The sequence below is a fragment of the Euprymna scolopes genome, chromosome 43 (genome assembly GCF_053919585.1).
Source record: "Euprymna scolopes isolate OS-2025 chromosome 43, ASM5391958v1, whole genome shotgun sequence".
NCBI lineage: Eukaryota > Metazoa > Mollusca > Cephalopoda > Sepiida > Sepiolidae > Euprymna > Euprymna scolopes.
The window spans coordinates 7995553-8018908 of record NC_136524.1 but is presented as its reverse complement, the minus strand read 5'-3'; the positions used below and the strand labels follow the sequence as shown (position 1 = coordinate 8018908).

General features: G+C 31.2%; 1 protein-coding gene across 1 annotated transcript; it reads right to left on the bottom strand.

Annotated features, from left to right (window-relative positions):
- Positions 1-1245: 1245 nt before the first annotated feature.
- LOC145268161 (DNA polymerase delta subunit 4-like) lies at positions 1246-23280 on the bottom strand. Its single transcript, XM_080123360.1, has 4 exons — positions 23039-23280; positions 17947-18018; positions 13600-13711; positions 1246-6876 (listed from the first exon to the last, which is right to left on the bottom strand). The coding sequence occupies exons 1-4, from the start codon at positions 23154-23156 to the stop codon at positions 6834-6836; spliced, it is 345 nt and encodes a 114-aa protein (XP_079979486.1). The 5' UTR covers positions 23157-23280; the 3' UTR covers positions 1246-6833.
- Positions 23281-23356: the final 76 nt, after the last annotated feature.

Sequence of the window (23356 nt, the reverse complement as noted above, 5' to 3'; positions counted from 1 at the left end):
TTGTTTGAAAAAAAAACAAAAAAACAAAAACAGCAGCAGCAAACAACAGAATTGAAAAGAAATTGATCCTAAAATTATAGCATAAAAACACAATTTTTTTTGTGTTTTTTCACTTTTTCATTTTTTTTTATAAATTGATTTACGCATATAATAAATCTTGAGGAAAATTATACTGATCGGTTATATTTGAAATATCATTTCAACCTTTTGGCATTTTTGTCAAATTTTCATGCATGTATGATTTCTCTCAAAATTTTACGATTCAATTGATATGCTAATTAGTAAAATTTATAGAATACATATGAATTTTATTTTGTTAATTACGTTTCCCATGAGGATATGGGCCATTCATTGAAACTCCATGGAATAAGGATAAATTTTATTTTCTTTGCACTTCTTGTCGAAAAATAAATTGTTGAAAAATTTAATTTACAGAATTTAAATGCAATTGTTCTTACTGACAAAAGTTCTAGTTTGTTGACATTGAATTGAATAAGTGCTTTATGCCAAATTAATGTTCATTTTTGCAATTAATATGAATCCCTAACTGTGCATTGAGCGAATACCATAATACTTAGTTTGTTGCACCTTATCATAAAAAGGTTTATACGAAATTTCAGCCAGATTAGGCTAATAGTTTCTGAGAAAACTTCTAGAGTAAATGTGGTATTGTGAAAACTAATCCTTATTAATGCCTAAGTTTGCATTGAACAAATACCATAATATTTAGTTCACTGCAACTTATCATATCAAAAGTCCATACAAAATTTCAGCCAGATCGGCCCAGTAATTTCTAAAAAAAGAGGAATGGACAGACAGATAAAGAGATATATAGATTTAATTTTACTACATCGGTATAATGAAAAATTTTAAAGTCAGTTAAGAAACCAAATAAGACAATGTGAAATTTTGTTTTTTTTAATGATTTTTTAAGTTCAAATTTTCAGTTTAATAAAAATTAACAAAAACTTTTTTTCAGCAAGATTGGAAGAAATTGGTGATCTTTGTTAATGCTATGCAATCTCAACAATAAATAAGAAAAACATTGTACCGTATTACCCTGAAGAAGGCTTATTAATCTGAAAAATTAGATAAAAAAAAATAATTCATTTATTTGAAAAAACAAATTTTGCATTATGAATTATTTTTTAACGGATTTGCAAATTTCGTAAACAAACAAAAATAAGGATATTAAAATCTTTTTTTTTTTTCATGTTTTGAAGCACAAAAAAGAACAAATAAATGTTTCAATTTTTTGTAAAATAGAAATGTTTATTTACCATTTTATTATATAAAATTAGTTAAATACATTTTCATTTAATAACAATGTTTTTAAATATACTTTTTATACAAATCTTCAATCAAATATTTTCGATGTGCTGGATTTTCTTAAAACATAATATTTCCTATTTGATTATGCAGAACATATTGTAAAAATTAAAACAAAAACATACAACTAGATATTTTTATGTGTTTTTTCTGTGAACACAAACATGTTTCCAGACTAAAAATGTTCTCATTATTAAAAGAAAATCCGGATCAATTAATGTCCAAAGACCCCAGAAATAATCCAATATCAAAGCGACAAATTCAGGTCGACACCGTTTTTTTTTTTTTTTCTGAGTTTACTTTAACATACTGTAAACAAACAGATAATAAATCTAAGGTGTTTGTCTCTTTCGATTTTTTATATAGAGAAAGATACAGGGAGGGAGATATTATATATTTATTTTTTTATACCCTTTTTTTTGATAAAAGAAATTTATTATAAAATAAGCACTGAAAATGTCACTGCAATCAGATAATTCTCTGATTTTAAGTGATTGAAATGGATATTTTAAAAGTAAATATTTCCTGTGCAGAATCTATTATTGTACAATATTAAAAATGTTACAAATGGCATATTATTCTTGGTTGATATGGGTTTTGATTCCATGTCCTTCCAAATGGAACCATTTACAGATTGGAATTGAGTTTTAAAAAAATCAAAGGGTATGTCCCTTAAACCAAATAGGAATTTGTCTTCAGGCCAATCAGTGTTGTCAGGTAAAACTATGACTAAAGACACAATCGGTTAAGAATAAATTCTTGCATTCAGAGACGGCCAAAATGAGAAAAGGTTAGTTTTATGTTGTATTGTTGGAAAGGAAACTTGTGTGATAAATTTTAGTTTTTAAGCAACATTTTCTTTAGTTTAAAGAAATTTCTAGGAATTTGTTTTGTAGTTTATGTGAATGCAAACGAGTTTGAGGAGGAGATTAAAATTAATAATTCATGAATGTGCATGTGAGAGTAATTATATACTTAAAAAATTTTTTTTATTTACCCCAAATAATGTACATTGTTACTACAGCGTAAGATGCTGCTGTTATATTTGATAAGGAACAAGATTTATAAGGAGCAATCTGAGTGGGAAGTTAGGCAACAAGATATGTGTTCACATATTTAGATTTCTGCATCTTGGTACAGTCTTCTTCTTTGTCATTTAGTGTGTCTTTTCCACAGGTGATATGAGTTGTACATTGGCCATGGTGGTGCAAAGCTATTTTTTAATCATGCAATTTTACCATTTAATTTTGATGTGTCATAAGGTCATGAGGTCTCTTTGACTAGGTCACTCCAAGTCTTCTTCAGCCAGCCTTTTCATTGGTTACCATCAACTGAGATCTGTTTATCCAATCAGAGCTTCTTTCAATATGTCCAAACCATTTTAGGCATTTTGTGCAACACAGAACTGACTCTAGCCTGGGAATTTTCAGCTTCAATAGCAAAGAACTCTGTTGTCAAGAGGCACACCATAAATCCACCAAACTCTGACTATATCATCTCTCTGCATCCTCAGAAAACTCAAGCTGGTGGAAGTCCAGCATTTGTCACTTGCATGTAACAAGACTCCGTGGACATAATTACACTGTTGTAAATTATGTGAGAGTGAACAAGTTAAGATGGAAAGAAGCCACAAAACTTGTCCCCCCTTCCATGCAGTTTGTACACGTACGATTGAACTTAATTCGCATCTGCAAGCACCACAGATCATTGCCAGGGTAACAAAATGAGTCCACAACTTACAATCTTTGCAGACTATCCACAAAGAACTCAGTACAATTAAACAAACAATGCTAACCTGCATATCTTCCACAGAAATAGTCTTCAATAGGAATCAATCTTTCCCGGCAGCCCAATGCACGTTTATGAACCACCAAATCTGTAAAATACAGAATTGCTGCCAACGCTACATCTGCAAATACTACCAGGAAATCTACCAGAATCTTTCAGAATATGTAGGACATCTAATCATAACCCCATGTTGACATGTTAACACCGCTAAAGATCTAGAATTTGATAGCTAATTACTGATTTATAATGTCTCTAGTATGGATACCTAGCATTGCCTAGGCCATATAAGGCAAAGAGAAGAAACGTATTTATGTTTGAACACATCTAAAAATAAAAAAATTTGTATACATTTTCAGCATCCTAAATTCGCTTATCAACAAATATTCATAAAATCATCAAAAAGGTTTAATTTCAATTATTTCTTTGTTGTGTATGGATTTATTGTTAACTTTTAAATAGTATTTTCAAATTAAAATAAAGTTTTATGCATAGTAACAAAAAAAAATTCGCAAACCACACAACATTCATAAGTATGTAAGGATAAAAAAAAGTGTGTACGTTTTCAGCATCCCATATCCACTTTTCAAAAAACAATAATATCAGAAAATAAAAAATCTTTTAACCCTGTTTAAATGCAAATGTAAAAGCTTGCTGAATAAACGCTTTCAAAAATATGTTAAAAATAAAAAACGAAATGCCTGCTGTGAACATGAACGCAAAAACTAATATTTCTCAGTAAACGCTATAATCGATTGGGTCACAGTGACAATCATACCATGATGTTGCAAATTTATGTACTTAATGTACCCGAGAGGTGAGTCGGTTTTGTTCGAAATTTCACATATTATGCGTCTGATTCCCTGTCCTTTAAGACAGTACTGGAATCATTCTTATCCACTTAAGATTTTGAAAGCTTTAGCGAGACATACAAACAAACAAACAAACAAACACACAGACAACTCTCCTTTATATAATAGACTAGTAGAGATACCCAGCATTGCCCAGATCCACAAATAATAAATAGAAGAAATGAAAATCTGTTAGGACACACCTGCTATGCAAAGGATATTGAACACTTTTCATTACTATATGTCAATTCCATCGTGGGCAACATCGATATGTCCATGCCTATCCGAGTATATAGAGGGCTTTGTTAACTGTACTTAAATGTAACAATTTCAAAAACAAAAGATATGGTAATCCTACTTAAAAAAAAAAAAAACGGATAAAAAACACAAAAATGTAATCACCCAAAAAAAGAAGAAGTACCTGACCACCTCGCCACCAGATATTTCAGCAGAAGAGATACAAAGAGAAGAAGCTATTCTCAGGATATTGAGCACTTTTTGATGACTATATACAAGTTTAAGCAAATTTCTTAAATACTGCCTTAGTCTAGAAATATTTCTCTGTATGGTCTGTTGCATGTTACAGTCAGTAATTTTCATTATTTTTTTACATAAAAGCTTTAAAATAAAAACAAACTGAAAATAATTCAGTTTTAAAAATAACAAAATAGAAATATTTTTTAACAAAATAAACGTGTTTATGTTTAAAAATAGTTATTATGTTATATATCTCCTTAAAAGATATGTCAATTCCATCATGGGCAACGTTGATATCCCCACAACAATTTCAAAAATAAAAGATATGGTAATCTACTTAAAAACAGATAAAAACATGAAAATGTAAACCTTTCCCTTCCCCCCAAAAAAACACCTCCCCACCAGATATTTTGGCAGAAGAGATACAAAGAGAAGAAGCTATTCTTCAGATATTGAGCACTTTTTGATGAATATATACTAGTTTAAACAAATTTCTTTAATAAAGATTTCTTTTTACAATCTGTTGCAAGGCCATGTTACTTTATAGTTCGTAAATTTCATATTTTTTTATAAAAATTTAAAAAAATATAACAAACTGAAAATAATTCAGTTTTAAAAATAACAAAGTAGAAATTTTTTAAACCAAAATAAACGTTTTTATGTTTTAAAAATGATTAGTTATTACTAGGGCTGTGACAACAGCATATTCTTTTCATTCTTTTGACTCTCAAGTATATATCCGACACAGTAAGGCACAGTCAATCAACCGAGAACCACATCAGTCTATATAAAAACATATAAGATATTAACGGATATATACTCAAGAGTCAAAACAATGAAAAGAATATGCTGTTGTCACAGCCCTAGTTACTTACTGTGTTATTAAAAGAAAAAAAAAATTAAGCATTTATGATGCAAAAAATAATTGTGATTTATGTAACCCTCGAAATAAGAAAGATGATTTTTGTTTTAATTAACTGTCGATAAAAAAATGCTAAATAAATAATATAAAGGACAAAATAAAAAGTATTTAAAAAATCTTTTGACTCTGTTTAAATGCAAAACAAAACAAAAAACGTCTGAACCTAAAAACTAATAGTTATGGGCCAATCTCCTAACCTACTCGGCCAAAGTGACCACATGACATGATGTTGCAAATTTTTGTATTTAACGCATGCGAGAGACGAATGGTGTTCACACATGCGCAAATGTTAAAATCGTTTAGAAGGAGATGATTTATGTGAACCCCCCATCAAATTTTGCAGTTTTTATTTTTTTCTGCATCTTTGATATTACACGTCTAAAGGATTGAGCATTCTGACAATACCATGTTCATTATGTTCCCTTTTCTAGTTTTCTAGTTTTTTAGCTGGACATACCAACACACATACATACATCCACACTAGCAGACATCTCTCCTTTATATAATAGATTATCCTGATAACTCCCCTCTTTTGAGATAACTCCTCTCTTGTGTAATGTCTTTCCTCGTTATCATATTTTGAAAATTGTCACCAACAATTTTCAAAATATGATAAAGCAACGTTCACTTATTCATCCGCATTATGTAGTCATGATAGTGGCATGGATCTCCCTGGATCTCACACCATCTTGAATTTCTCTTCTATTACACCAGGTATATCCTCTTCTTGATGTAAGTTCTGTGTGGTCTTTCCACTGAACTACATCCCTGATTTGGCATCCACAAAAAGAACATTTTTGTAGTATGAAAATGAGAAATGTGGATAGGGGGAAAGACCTCTAGATATAGGGTTATGCTATACCATATAAAATCATGGACTGCCTTCAGGTAACACATAGCACCTAAAAGCCATGAGAAGTAGCTTGGTATATATGTGCTACATGTGGTATATATGTGCTACATGTGCAGCAATGGTGCTTTGTGAGTCTTCTGTTAGTTGAATAATGTAAGTTCTATGTGGTTTTCTCACTGAGCCACATTCCTATTTTGGCACCTACAAAAAATTTTGCTGACAATTTTATCCTTAGCCCTCCAACAGCAACTAGCAAAGCCGACTATGACTCAGCCACATGACATTATACGCCATATAACAACAAACGTTTATTAAATATCTTATCGCATTTAAGGATGTTCATTTTCTTATATTAAAAATTATTTTGAACCTAAAATAGTGATTTTTTTGTAAAATACCATGTTACCATGGTAACCGACAGCTTTCTGCAAATGCATTGTCTGAAGATGAAATGACGTTGGATTATTCTGATCACAATTTGTTCAGATTGTAAAAAAAGAAATTTATAAAATACAAATAAATAATCTTCAAAAGTGAATAATTTAAATAAAAAAATAAATAATTTGCCGATTTTATGAAATGGACAGTGGTCTGTTATGTTGTTTATGTTCATAAATCATGAACTCCACGGTTTTAATAAGGCATTTTGATCCCAAATACTGAAAAAAAGAAAAAAAAAAAATATATATATAATACAATTAAGTCATCAAAGACTAAATTTTTAACAATTTAAATTCTACCCTTGCATGTTTTACCTACTTTTAATTACTATTTATCATGTTATCATATTCCTTCATTCTCATTCCATATCTAAATGTCATTAAGCCAATTTTTTCTATATTTGTATTTTGTATAATTCTAGCCATTATCCTCTTTTGATGAGAAACATTTAGCTTCGAAATGCCATGGCCTAAAGAGTTTTTTTTAAATAATTTCCCCCTTGACTTTTTTTTATTGTTCTGATAATATAATAAAGTTATATATAACTTTTATTCCTCATCTTTCATTTAATATTATATATATATATATATATATATATATATATATATATATATATATATATATATATATATATATATATATATATATATATATATAATATTAAATGAAAGATGAGGAATAAAAGTTATATATATACAGAACTATATATTAGTGGATATAGATTGGTTCATTTATTCAATAAGGGAATACAATCGATTAGTTGGTGGATAGAAGGGATTCTTTATGCCAAGGCATTTCGAAGCCTAATGCTTCTCATCAGAAGAGTAGAGGAGATGTTAGGTAGCATAGTGAGGATGTGGCGTTTAGCGTTGGATTCATTAGGAACGAAATAGATCAAAACGAATTAAAATTATAGATGATGTTGGGGGTCGAATGCTAAATAAAGGAGGGGCGTATTGTATATAGTTTAATGCAGAAAGGTGTATAGACTCTTTATCATAGTCTTAAGTGTATTTAGTATATGCTTAAGGGTTATGTTGGGGCTTAACTGGATGTGTGGTGGTTCTAATTTAACGGCGTGTAAGGTGTCTATTATCTATGGAGGGGCATTTTTTTACAGATGCAAACGAGATGACATCACTTTGAATTAGTGTATACTTTTGGGAGGGATATTACGGTGGTGATTTAAGGCGAAAGGGGTGGGTACTATATGCTAGGTAATATGTGGCAATATTTCTATGTTTTTTTTTATAAGGCAAAGAGAGATAGGGTAGCAAGTTCTTTGGAAGTGTCTAACAGGACAAAAAATAGATTTTTGGATATGTATGATTCGCGTGGAGGAGTAATAGGGGGAATTGTACTATTAACCATAATAATATTAATAATAACAACAGTAATAACGACGATGGTAATCACAATAAAAATGATGATGATAGTAACGATAATAATAGCAATGACGACGATAATAAAATAATAATAATAATAATAATAATAATAGTAATAATAACTAAAAGTTGAGTAAAATTAAGAGGTACAGATGAAGGCAAGGTCCAAGACACATGAAATATATTTAAGGGATAGAGGGTGAAGGGTGAAGTAAAAAGAACAAAAAAAGAAAGAAGAGGCGATAAAAAAAATACACACACACACACACACACACACACACACACACACGCACACACACACACATATATATATATATATATATATATATATATATATATATATATATAAGATAAAAGAACAAAAAATAAAAATAAAAAATTCTTGGTTTCGTTAAAAGGGGGCAGAGTTGGATACCTAAATGAGGGATTAGAGTAGTGCATATGCACACATACATATACACACCCACATACATATACACACCCACATACATATACACACCCACATATACATTTTAAGTTATCCTGGGGGGGGGGGTAATATTTCTTTACTGGAGAGGGTCTGCACTAGTCCACAATAAAGTCACGAGAATACCCGATCGGTAAGACCAGCTTTCTATGTTATAAATGAGCAGGACATAAACAACAGAATACATACATGCTCATTTCTAAATGAGGAAAAAGTAAATTCTGAGTGTTGTTTCCTTGAATTGTTTTTTTATTCTTAATGTTGAGGATAGACATACCTCTAATCCGTTTGAATATCCGTGTTTGTCTTGCAGATATATATATATATATATATATATATATATATATATATATATATATATATATATATATATATATATATATATATATATATATATATATATGTATATATGAGATAATAGGAGTGGAAAATGAATTCAAAAATATATATATATATATATATATATATATATATATATATATATGTATATATGAGATAATAGGAGTGGAAAATGAATTCACAAAAATATATATATATATATATATATATATATATATATATATATATATGTATATATGAGATAATAGGAGTGGAAAATGAATTCACAAACACTATATATTGGAAAATATAGAATGAGTCATTTATTTAATAAAGATATACATACATTTATTTGGGAGGTAAAGGGGACTCTTTATACCAAGATATTTCGAAGCCTAATGCTTCTCATCAGAAGAGTAGAGAAGATGCTAGGTAACATGATGGGGATGCGATGTCTAGCGAGGGATTCATCAGGAACAAAATAAATCAATAAAATATTACATGTTGTTAGGGGGGAACTCTATTGAATTCTAAGATAAAGAAGGAGTGTACCATATAAAGTGTAGTGTAAAAAGGAGTATAGGGTTTCTATCATAGTTTTAAATAATGCAAGGAGTTTATGTGTTTAAGATTCAGAGGGACGTATAAGGGTTGGTTGGGTTGATCTATATGCCTATGTAGGGGATTTACTCTAAAGGTTTTTATTGACAGCGGTAACCGCGACAGCAACAACACTTAGAGATGGTGTATGTTTTCAGGCGTAATATTATGATGCAGAATTAAAGCGATGGTGTATATACTAAGCAGGATTAATCAAAGTTACTTATATCATGACATTACTCATAAGGGGAATATGGCTGTATCGTAAATTACATGGGGAGTGTACTAGGGTTTTAATTTAGTAGGGTAGGGGAAGGTCCGAACCTGAATTAAAGGGGTCAGTTATGAGGTGGTTATGGGTAATTTATTTATAAAAACATTGATGGCTACATATGTGCATACATGTTTCTGTAATCACCTGTTATTGGGGGGATTACATCTTCATTCAAGAATTTCCCAGACCAAAGAATGAATCATTCCAAACTCATAAGTTTTGTTTATTTGTTTTTTATTTTGACAAATGACTGCTCTCTTCTTTACCGTCCTACACGCTTTTCATAACCCATAATTGTTTTCAGTTTATTTGGCTGATCTTCAGAGACAATAATATATTAATAAAAAAAACAGACATAGAAGAAAATTGATCAAGAAAGATGAAAAGAATAGCAAGTATGAAACATGAAAAACTAAATTTAAAGATGACAATCAGAGAAAAACATGTTGGATTTGACAGGAATATATATATATATATATATATATATATATATATATATATACATATATATATATATAGTCATATATATATATATATATATATATATATATATGTGTGTAGTCATATATATATAGTCATACGAGTGTGTATATATATAAATATATATATAGTCATACGAGTATATATATATATATATATATATATAATCATATATATAGTCATATATATAGTCATATATATATATAGTCATATATATATATAATCATATATATATATAGTAATATATATATATAGTCATATATATATATATAGTCATATATATATATAGTCATATATATATATATAGTCATATATATATATAGTCATATATATATATATATATATATATATAGTCATATATATACATATATATAGTGTCATATATATATATAGTCATATATATATATATATAGTCATATATATATATATATATATAGTCATATATATATATATATAGTCATATATATATATATATAGTCATATATATATATATAGTCATATATATATATATAGTCATATATATATATATATATAGTCATATATATATATATATAGTCATATATATATATATATATATATATATATATATATATAGTCATATATATATATATATATATAGTCATATATATATATATATATATAGTCATATATATATAAAAAATAATTAAAATTAAAAAAAAAATGTTTTAGTCCTTCATTGGAAAACTATTTTGTCAATATGTCATTTAATCTCCTGTAATCACTAAATTTGCTTTTTTGAATTCATAATGGTCTTAATTTTTCAGAGATCAGCAGTTGTTTACCATTAAACTGTTTTGGGTATTTCAAAACAAAACAATATATTAAATCATGGCTCCTCAGCAGAGTTGATCAAACACCACCTTCCTTAAACATAAATAAAAAGACAGAAAACTTTTCGGTGGAATAGGAATTAAAAATTGTCTTTATATGCATAAGTATTTGATGGAACTATTTCTAAATTAAATGAATTAAAAAATAAACTATATTTATGAATAACTATTTTCACAAGGCAGTTTTCTAAAAAAAAAATACCACATAAACCTGACAACGAAACTGTTCAAATGATGCAAGAAAAAAACAGGATAAAGCAAAAAATTTAGGTTCATTATATCTAAAAGCTGTCAATGTGGACACAGTTCTTTGCAAAACATTAACAATGGTATCAAATTTTGAAGGTAACATAATTAGTTAAGGAATTATGATCATTCAAAGTTTGTTGGCGAGTCAATAATTTGCCAATTTGCCAATTTTCAGAATGTATGACTAAAAATACAAGTTTTGAACAAATTAAAAATTCATACAACTCTAATGTCATCGTGTGGTAAATTAAAATTAATCAATAATTATTAGATCAAACCAGCCAAAATATTGGGAAAAATTCCATTAACTCTTGAAAAACATGCAGAAATGACATGGAAGTGTAACTTTAACTGTTTATATAAGATTGATTTCAGAAACTAACATATTGAGATTATAGTCAGCTAACTTATCTTTGCATCATCAATGCTCTGATCCACATCTAGCATCAATTGAAATGAATGGCTCTCATCTTGGGGAGGCCTCATGTTTTGACAAGCTTCTGGGCTTGACCTTTACTCCTGATCTTAAATGGAACACATACATTAAATCCGTTGCTAAGGCCGCTGGAAAAATGGTGGGATCCTACTATCAATCCAGTAGATATCTCAATGCTGATGCAATTCTCTATCTATATAAGAACCAGGTACGTCCAAGGATGGAGTACTGTTGCCACATCTGGGCAGGAGCTGCTAGAAAGGACTTATCCTGCCTTGATAGAGTTCAAAATAGACTTTGTAGCGTTGTGGGGGATGTCCTTTTCTCTTCCCTGCAACCTCTTTCTCACAGAAAAGATGTTGTGAGTTTGTCTCTGCTTTATCGTTATTTTCATGGCAGGTGCTCGGCTGAGCTCCATTCTATGGTCCCCCCTTACCAAACTTTCACAAGAAACACTCGTCTAGCAGAAAACACTATCACTAGTTTCCCCCACTCTTTATCTGTGCCTAAACCTAAGCGTAGATTCCATGAGCCAAGCTTCTTTCTTAGAACTGCATGCCTATCGAATTGTCTTCCGTTTTTCTGCTTTCCAGCTGACTACAATATGGTTGTCTTCAAGTCTAACGTAAACAAGTTTTTGATGAGCCGTTCCATATAAGTTAACAAATTTACCGAATCTCCATTACTAACGGTTACTATATTGTCAAATTTCTACTGTACACTCTTTAACCCTTATCCTCGAGTAGCCTCTTGGCCTTGATAAGTGATGATGCCTATGTAAAAAAAAAAAAAAAAAAAAAAAAAAAAACATACTTCCTAACTTCCGGCATATCTGCTACCAGAAGCGGCAACAAGACAAATCAGTTCCTCTGTTTTTTTTCTCTTATGTCTATATTTCCCCTGTGCATGTATTCTTTTTTTATTGTTTTTTTTCTGACGATTCTTTTTTTATTTAATAATCATTGAAAAGTTTTCAGTCTTATTTTAATTATTAATAATTATTTTGATTATTAATAATTAAAATAATTATTAATAATTATTGAAAATAATTTGATTTTTTTAAGTATTATTGAAAACACTTTTTAAAATCTTTTAAAACTATTTTGGCAATATTATCTATTGGATACATTTTTTTTTAATGATGTTTGAAATTTTGTTATTTTGATTTCAATAATTTCATTTGTTATTTGGATTTCAATAATTTTATTTTTATACTTTCATAAACATATGTTTATTATATAAATTCAATTTAAAAAAAATTATTTTTTTAAATTAAAAAAACTTTTATTTTTATAATTTTATAAAAATATTTCTTATGAAATTTTAAATAAAATAAAAGCTTTTATTTTTAAAATTTTTGTTATTAAAAGTGAAAATAAAGACTAATTTTGTTATTTTTATTTGTATAATTTTGTTGATTTTTTTTCAATAATGTCCTTTTCTTATATTTTATTTCAATTAATCGTTTCACAATAGAAATACTGAAGAACAATAAAAGTGAAGGAACTGATTTGCCTTGTCACCGCTTCCGGTAATGCTATGCTGGAAGTTATGAAGCATGTCAGCTGACTATAACCCACATTGTCTACTCCTAGTATGATTCATAGCAGAGTACAAGTCGAGTCAGATTTTTCTTTTTATAGTACATCAATAAAGAAACTCGAATTTGGACGAAGTAAAAACAGATGTAAACTTGATAAGTAAATCAAGTTTACGCTTGTAAATGAAGAACATGGAAGAATAAAAAATATTTAGATAATCAAAGATATGGAAATATGTTTTCATAGACTATGTAGAAAGAGGCATAGAAGAAGGAGGTAAAGAAGACAAAGTGGAAGACGAGATAAAATTTAACTGAAAGAATAAAAGAAAAAATATTTACCATGTTGTATACAGAATATTTTTACTGTTTTTTAATATGAGATCTTTTACTTCTTGTGGCGGATGCAGAGAGAATTTTGATGCTCTTTCCCATCGATCCAGACGTGGTAGACCTTTTTAAAATAATGTCAAAAAAATAAAATGAATCGATATCCAATTATATAATAAGTAACATAAATTTTAGAAATGGCCAATTGAATTCCAACCAAATATGTTGCCTATGACCAAGAGAATATCATAGAATATCATGTAAGTTTGACCTAGATCAAACCCTGAGGTTATGTAAGGTCAATGAAATTTTATAATGGTCATCTAATATTCTTTTTTGATTAGATCATCATTTTTAGAAGAAAATTTGACTATATATAGACTGGTAGGACATCTTCTCTGTAGAACAAAATACCATGTGGGTGCTTCTCAACCAATTACAATATGGCTATATTCATCTAACGTAAATAAATACTTATTAATAGCTATCCTCTTGGATAATAAATTCCCCTTAAGTAATCTTCTGCCTATCCCATTCATGCAGCCAACACTTTCTCAGAAAATAAGAAAAACAATTTCATAAATTTTTCCAGAAGCCAGTAGATGATCAAATATGATTATATAGTGTTTGCGGTTATAGTCAGCTAACATACTTCCTAACTTCTGGCACAACATTACCAGAAGTGGTAACAAGGCAAATTAGTACCTTCACTTTTTCTCTCATGCTTGTATGTACTCTTTCTTTATTACGTTTTTCTGATCTTTCTATTTTATTTAATAATCATTGAAAAGTTTTTAGGTCTAATTTTAAGAATTATTGAAATTAGTTTTATTTCTTAAAAGAATTATTGAAAACACTTTTTAAAATATTTAAAAACTATTTGGGGAATATTATGTATTGGATACGTTTTTCTATGGTGTCTGAAATTTTGTTATTTTGATTTCAATAATTTTATTTTTATACTTTTATAAACATATATTTATTATATAAATTCAAATGAAAAAACTTATTTTAAAATTAAAACAAAACTTTTTTATAATTTCATAAACATATCTTGTATATAATAAAAGAGGCACTGTTTTTCCCCTCTGGACCAAAATACCGTAGGTTTACAACAACAGATGGCACATAAAAATTTATTATATTTACGCTAATAGCCATTACTTTATTTAACTATAGAACGCCATTTCATACACATTATTTCGTAATTACATTAAACATTAAAACCTTAAAACTCACATTTATTCCTAGGAGCGCCATCTTCATCATCGTCCTAACCTACAGAGGAAGTAGCATATATTTTTCCCCCTCTTTGATAAGTCCTTTTACAACCCCATTCTCCACCATGTGTGTTTATACTTTTTTTCTACTTTCCTGGGTCTAAGCCGTCATTAACTGACTAGTACTTTCATACACATCACATACTCTTAACACTTTGCCACTACTCAAATAATGATTTCTTCCTCCTACCATTCCCCACAATCTCATTGGTTGACGTCTACATATTCGGACATTCCAGATTGACCAAATCGTCATTAAAAAAAGAACGCTACAGAGATTACCACATGCATGGCTTCCCCGAGTAGAATCATTGCATATTAAATACCCTGATTACAAACTTCTTAATTGCGAAAAAAAAAAAAAAAAAAGATTCGCACTGCATTTTAATTAATACCATCTTTATCACTATGAAACAAATTTTTTTTTTTCTTATAAAATTTAAAATAAAATAAAAACTTTTTTAAAAAATTGTTATTAAAAGTGCAAATAAAGACGAAGTCTGCTATTTTTATCTTTTTATAATTTTGTTAATTTTTATTGTGTATTTTTCAATAATGTCCTTTTCTTATATTATATTTCAATAAATCGCTTCACAATAGAAATACTGACGAACAATAAAAGCAAAGGAACTTGTCACCGCTTCCAGTAGCTTCCAGTTTGAACGTTAAGAAGTATGTTAATAATCATACAATATGACATTTAGTAAGGGTTAGGGTTAGGGTTAGTATGTTAACCCAATTAATTAATAATTATGTATGTTAACCCAATTAATTGATAATTATGTATGTTAACCCAATTAATTAATAAGGGTATATGTTAACCCAATTAATTAATAAGGGTATATGTTAACCCAATTAATTAATAAGGGTATATGTTAACCCAATTAATTAATAAGGGTATATGTTAACCCAATTAATTAATAAGGGTATATGTTAACCCAATTAATTAATAAGGGTATATGTTAACCCAATTAATTAATAAGGGTATATGTTAACCCAATTAATTAATAAGGGTATATGTTAACCCAATTAATTAATAAGGGTATATGTTAACCCAAAGGTTCTTAGCAAGCTACATAGTACACATGCTTTTAAACACTGCTTTCTCCGATGGAAATAACGTTACTATCTTTTACACTGTTATGCACAAGAAAATATACTTTACATTGCCTGGGATAAATAAATGTATATTTAGTATGTTAGCTGACTATAACCATGTTTGCCTCGAAAATGATGGCCTCCACGTGTGTTCATCAGTCCATGAGGTTGCTTATAATTAGTTGAGTTAGGAGGCCACATATTAGAACTGGTGAAATCATGAAAATTCTCAATTATTTCTGGGTTTTCTCAGAAGTGTGGCATTGAGCAGAATCGAGCTGCCATACGTATGGCCTTCCTGCAGCTATGCACTCTATACAATGCCTAATGAAAATCCACATCAACTAAATATACTAATTTTAATTGAATTTGAGTCTCATTTCTCAATATGTGAAGTGGTATCGTATGGTTTTCCCTGGAAACACACCATCACATTTTGAGGAAATTTGGTCTTCGTAACATGCATATGCAGGACTTCTTGCAGACTTTAGGCTAGCCAGTATTTTGTGCATTATGCAACTGATCCTGGCAGAAGTTTTAGGTAGGATTTATGTGTGAGTGCACAAAACTCCTAATAAAAGACTTATTTGCAACACAAAAGAACAGAATAATTAATCAATGCCTCTTTTTAAAACAAAACAACAAAAGGGTTTATTTTAAAAGAAGAAGGACCGTGTTCAAGATAAAAGAAAGAAAAGGAACAGGAAGTTCTAGGATGTTCTCATGTCAGGAAGCAGAAACTTAGTGTCCTCAGCTTGTCCAGTGGAGGTCTTCAGTGAAGTAGTCGCAGTCTGGAGGGATTCAGTGGACAGAGAGTGAGAGGAGAAAGGTGTGTATTTTTTTGGTGGTCAGAGCTCGTCTGCTCACTGATGACTAGTTTCAGACAATTCAAGTAATTAGTTCCTTAATCGACGTATAGGATTCATGTGCCCTACTAGCTAACTGGTCATGGCCGTAAGGGGGCATTAATCCTCAAGAGAAAATAGTATGTTATGGTGACTGTTACAATACCTGGCTCAACTGGGTGTTTGACTTTGATGAGAAGTTTTTTTGTTTCAGAGATTTTCTTTAGCCTTAGTGGTGAGGAGTAGTAAAGATTCTTCTTCAGTGATTTTTTCATAATACTCTGAAGTCCATCTCTCTATCAAGATCTGCGTGGCATTGTTTGAATCTTATCACACAAACCTTTTTGTAGTTTCATGATGAATTTGATTGTAGGAACACAGTCAAAATGCCTGCTGTGATCCTTTCTGCTAATCGTTCGCTTCACAGCTCTGTCACAAAATCTCTAGCTAACACCTTGTAGCCTTCAAGATATTCAAGAAGCGCGGAGTTGCAACTGATATTGCATGATAATATAAATTAGTTTATCCGAGAGAGAGAGAGAGAGAAAGAGAGAGAGAGATGGGAGAGATACAATCTTGTTGATCTCTATATCTATAAAAGTGAGAATGTGTGTGCGGACAACTCTCAACCTATATACTCAACGATTTTTTGACTTGAAATTTGGTATACAGAGTATTCAAACATGGAGAAAATGTTTTAATCAGTTTTCATCCGAAAAAATTGGCTGCTAAAGAGTCAAAATTAAAAAATTGGAGGCAATCAGATTTTTATCTGTTTGTCAACAATTTCATGACTGCGCATACACAAATTGTTCACATGACAGCTTCCTTATGCTAAGAATAAGTAGGTTTGAAAATATTTTCAAAAGATTGTGGCAAGCTGGCCTAATAGTTATTGTACTTGATTCACTGTTTTTAGGTTTTCGTTTTCATTTCAGCTTGAATATTTTTCTTTTACTTACAAGAAATAAACGGTTTAGAAAAAAAACATAATACTCGCATGCAAATGTCTCAGTTTCTTTCCATTTTTTTTTTTTTAACTTTATTTTGTTTTAAAGGAATTTAACGTTATGTTTAATACCGGGCAACGCCGATTACATCTGCTAGTATAAAATAAAAAGCAACCTTATTCTTACCACTGCAAGGACCAAAGACCCAGTTCAAGTCGAAAGCTTTCAGTAATATATCATGTTCTTCTTTTATATCAACTGTAAAAGTAAAAGAAAACAAAAAGAAATAAGATTTTATGTTTTTTTTTATTTTTTAGATGATGATTAATCATTTCTATTATTCGAACTACTATTCTCATCTTGACTGTTATTTGAAAGGACCAACAGCATAATCGGTAAAAGACTAAGTAAAATTCTGTACTAATTGACACTCTTCTGAGGGTTGTGAATCACTTAAGACTTCTACGCAGTCATGGTTGACAGAATGAGAGTATGCTACCTCCATGGATTAAATAAAGTCTCTCTTCAAAATCCCACACAGATTTCCGAGTTCAACAAGATATACCTGAAGAAGGTTGGAGGTTACATCGGCTGAAGCACTATAAAAATAACACTGAAGATGCAAACAGTAGTCCAAATAATCAAAATAATCAAAACTGGGAATGATGTGTTTTATATTAAAAAAAAAAAGATTTTTCTTGTGTTTAAGAAATTCAAAACAAATTTGTATGTATATTTCATCACTCTTAGCAGAAGATTCCTCAGAAATAAATGAAAAAGTTATTTTTAAATTTTTACAAAAAATGGCAGACATAAAAGAGAAGGATGGAGAAAAAGAGAGATGAAAAATGTAGAAAGATGAAGAAGACAGAGGAAAGAGAAAAATAGGTACTGCTTAAGTATTAGCAAGAATAACATGGATGTCTACAATAGGTTGAAGGAGAAGAAATGAGTGATCATGCCTTCTTCCACTGTAGCAAATTATTCAGAAGGTTTGTAAATGAAATGACAGTTTGCATCAATCCTAAGCAGTTGGTATCAATAGACATTGCATATATGATTGAACATATCAACCTACTGTGAGCCAAAGAAAGCCATAGCTAGAATGGTGGTGTGGGGTTGAATTCTTTTTCATCAAGATCTATTGCATTCTTGAAGCATTAGCTTAAAGTTAAAATTGGATGTGATAGAAAAAATTGCATTCCATAGAATTCATCAAAAGGTTGTGCGCTTGTATGTACAAAGAGAACCAGGTATGAGTATGTGTTTCCAGTTAATGGTAGATCATCACCTCTTATCTTGTTGAGAGAGTGGGTCCTGTTACTTTTTACTTTTTTGATAATAGAGATTCTACAAGATATTCATGTTCAACTTTATTTCACTCTCAATCTACCCAAATAGTATTTATCTTTGAAAGACACTGTTCACTCCTAACCCCACTCCTAGTTCATTTCTTCTGGTTAGGAGTGTATAATTAACCTGCTTCCTAAAATGTTTGGCTACTTTAACTCAAAAGAACAGTACTACATCTTTATATTTTATTCATGTTGACACTTCTAAATTCACACACTACATTTCACATCTGTTCTGATCTTCTGTTACAGGCCACAGGATGTAATTGCTTCCTATCACATCTGATCTTGACTTTTAGTTGGTGCTTGAAGAATGCGATGCGATCAGATCCTCATCAGCAAAAGATTCAACCTTACGCTTCCCATTCAGTCACAATGTCCACACTACCATTCTTGCTATAGCTAGGATCATGAGAAACATCATTCATCTCTCCCTATCTCATGGCAGCTGGTGCTGTGAATGATGTAGAATGTGTCCAGCGGGTGAGGATGCTCGGGATCAATAGAAGTAGTAATTTTGTTTACATACGCCCAGTACTGTCAGAGTTCGCTGCATTTGAAGAATGCTTGTTCTGGCGTTTCCTCTGCTTGGGTCCTGCAACGGGGATATCCAGGTGATATCACTAGTCTGGCACTGTATTGTATGACATTGAGGGGTAAAACATTTTGGGTCAATCATCAGGTCAGGGAGAACTCAAAGTTGTTGAGATGACTTGAACCTGATGTGCAGCTCCACCAGGAGTGAATTTCCTCTTCCAAATACTCAACAAGCAGGTTATCGTACCCCCCCCCCTCACTAATTCCTTATACAATTCCTTTCTTGAAAGCCGTAAAAAGTCACTGGATCCTGGGATCTTCCTGAGCGCAGCTCCCTGATGAACTGTATGTCACCCCACGGCCTATGATGGGTCTTGACTGAGTGGTTAAGGATGAGATCAGGAAAGGCAACCTTGACCAAAGGGTTCCACACAGACTCTTCTGTGAAGGTTTAACTCAGGAATGCCAGCCTTTCGGCGTCTTGATGACACCTCAAGTCGAGCAGTCCCAAGCTTCCCTCATACGGACATTGAATGCAGACTTGTCTGCAAACTCAATGTCTACTCTTGTCTTCAAAAAGTGAGGACAGCTGGTACATAATCCGCAGGCAGAGGATGTATGACCAGCCAGTAGAGGATGAGAGGAAAGATGTAAGTGGTGCATGCCTTTGTTCTATCCTTTAAGGAAAGTTTCCCCTCAAACCCTTTCATAAGACAGGTGAATATTCAAAATGAATGTTTTTGTTTAGAGCACAATTGAACCATGATACTTCAAGTGGTGCTTCTTCGTTATAATAACTAAATCCAAAAGTCGAAAAGATGAATTTTTATTAAAAAAGGAGAATGATATCTACTTACTATTTATGTAATTTTCTAACTAAAAGCAATATTATCTACTTAATTTTTTTCATGTCATCATTAATTAAATATTACTGCATTATTGCATGTAAATGTCATAAATCAGCTAAATAAACCGCCATTACTTGTAACAAGACAGACTGAATCACTTCCACTAACATTATGCTGCTTATGTTAAGTTAGGAACCCATGATTTTTGGAAAATCTACAACAGTGTAGTAAATAATGGGCAGTCAACGATTCCCCCACTATCAAACAATCATGAGGTTGCTTGCACGGCAACTGACAAGGCTAACCTGCTTGCCAGTCGGTTTGCCTCAAACTCCATACTGGACTTGGCACACCACCCCTCCTGGAGAGATGCCACACTAAACGATTTGAAAATCACCCCTTCTTAGGTGCATGGTATCATAAAAAACCTAGATACTTCAAAAGCATGTGAACCAGATCTCATCCCGGCTGTGCTATTAAAAAAATGCTCTGCTGAGGTTGCTCCAGTTCTCTCCAAACTTTACAATAAATGCCTTAACGAATCTTGCTTTCCCGACTGCTGAAAAACCGCTTCTGTGGTACCAGTCTTCAAGAATTCTGGTGAAAGAACTGACCCATTAAATTATCGCCCCATTAGCCTTCTCCCGCTTTTCGCCAAAATATTTGAGTCCTTAGTTAATCAAGCCCTAGTCCAACAGCTAACAGCTGCCAAACTCCTGACCGACAAACAATATGGATTCAGGCAAGCCTGTTTAACAGCAGATATCTTAATTGTAGTCTCTGAACGTATATACTGTTCACTGGACAAAACAGAGGAGGGTAGAGCGGTAACCCTTTTAACAGGGTATGGCACGATGGTCATACATCTAAACAATATGATATAAATGTGGGAGTACCTCAGAGGTCTATCCTTGGACCTTTATAATTCCTGATATTCATAAATGACCTCCCTGATAAAATTGTTTCAGAGATGGGTACATTTGACGATGACACCACTCTCTATAACAGGCATGAGGGGAAAACAAATGAACACATATCTAAGGAAATAGCAGAATCACTAGAGGATAACCTCCATTCTGTAGTGGAATGGGGACAAAAATGGATGGTCACGTTCAATGCTGCCAAGACTAAGCTTGTTTCGTTCAATAACTACAAGAAACCTTCTCTACCACCAATAACAATGGCCAAGAACACATTGCCTGAAAGTACTTCTTTTAAACTCCTCGGCCTAACGTTTACAGGGAACATGAACTGGAATATATACATTGAGAGCTTGCCAAGGCTGCTGCAAAGAAGGTGAGCTCTCTCTACCGTGCTAGAAAATTACTTACGCCTGAAATTATCCTGTACCTCTATAAGGCTATCATTCGCCCATGTATGGAGTACTGTTGTCACATTTGGGCTGGCGCATCTGCTGCTTGTCTCTCGCTCCTGGACAGGGTTCAAAAGAGAGTTGTCAAGCTGATAGGTCCTGAACTATCATCTAGGCTTCAGCCTCTGTCCCATCAACGAAATGTTGCATCTCTCTGCCTGTTCTACAAATATTTTAATGGTGAATGTTGTGACGAACTGCAAGCACTTGTACCTCTTTACATGACTACCCCCGACAAACCCAACAAGCAACTAAGTCCCACCCCTTTACAGTAGAGATCCCTAGGTGTAAGAAAGCCTTTTACTCCCAATAGTTTCTTCCTCAGAACTGCAAGTCTTTGGAACTCCCTTCCGGTATTCTGCTTTCCCAACTGTACTGATATGCAGAAGTTCAAGTGTAATGTGAACAAACATCTTTCTAATCTTCCTTCATAATGCCCCGCAAATTATGTCCCCAATAGTAGCCACTACTTCAAAGTGGCGCTGAAAGTTGGTGGAAATTGAACAAGAAAAAAACTTGAAATTTATTTCGAAAATTATTTTCATTGATTAATAATTTTCTATCTTATCGGGTTTCATAATTTTTGAATATGTCACTAAATTCGACATCGCAATCATGTAGATACTATTGGTCTTACCCGAAATTCAATATTTCGAATTTAGCTATTATAATGAAGAAGCGCCAATTAAATTAACTAAAGCGACGATGCTTGTTAAAATAGAGTCGACAGATCTTTTTTAAAATATGTAATTTTAAGCAAAAACAACAGTGCTTACTTAATTGTCATGTCGAAAATAGTAATATATCAAAAAATTATTAAAATTCACTGAGTAGAACAACAGCTATTATGTATTTAGCAAAAAAAAAAAAAAAAAAGTCTACGCTATGGTCTGAAACAAAGCGTGTGCCATTAAAGTAGCGGAAAGGGATGAGTATGTCCCGCAATCTTCAAGGTGTTCACATCTAGGAAAAATACAATTTATCTCAATTTTCCATAATTAATCAAAACGAAACCAAAAGTGAACTTCTCGTTAACAAAAGTAAGCTAAAAAAAAAAAAAAAACTTTTTGCCTCGTTTTTATTATTTTAAAAAAGTATATTCAATATAAAATATCGGAGTTAAAAAAAAAAAAAAGAAAGAAAAATGAATAAATAAATAATAATATTACCTTTAGTTTTAACTTCGTCGTGGTCTTTGTTTTTATTTCCGGATGTTTTACGAGTTGGTGCCTTGTTTTTAGATGTATTAAAGAAATTAGTGATGGGCTTTTGCTTTTTCTGGGACATGACGACTTGAGAGTTAAGTGCGTGAAACTAAAATACATCGAAGAACAACAGAAACGGGAATATAAATATAAATTATGCAACTTGTAAACTAGTTTCGCTTTTGATAAAAACAATTGCTATAAAGGGAGTTAACTCTCATAAACTTACAAATCCAGCCAAGCATAGCCTTATTCGCAGCGAGGACTGTCAGGGAACAATTG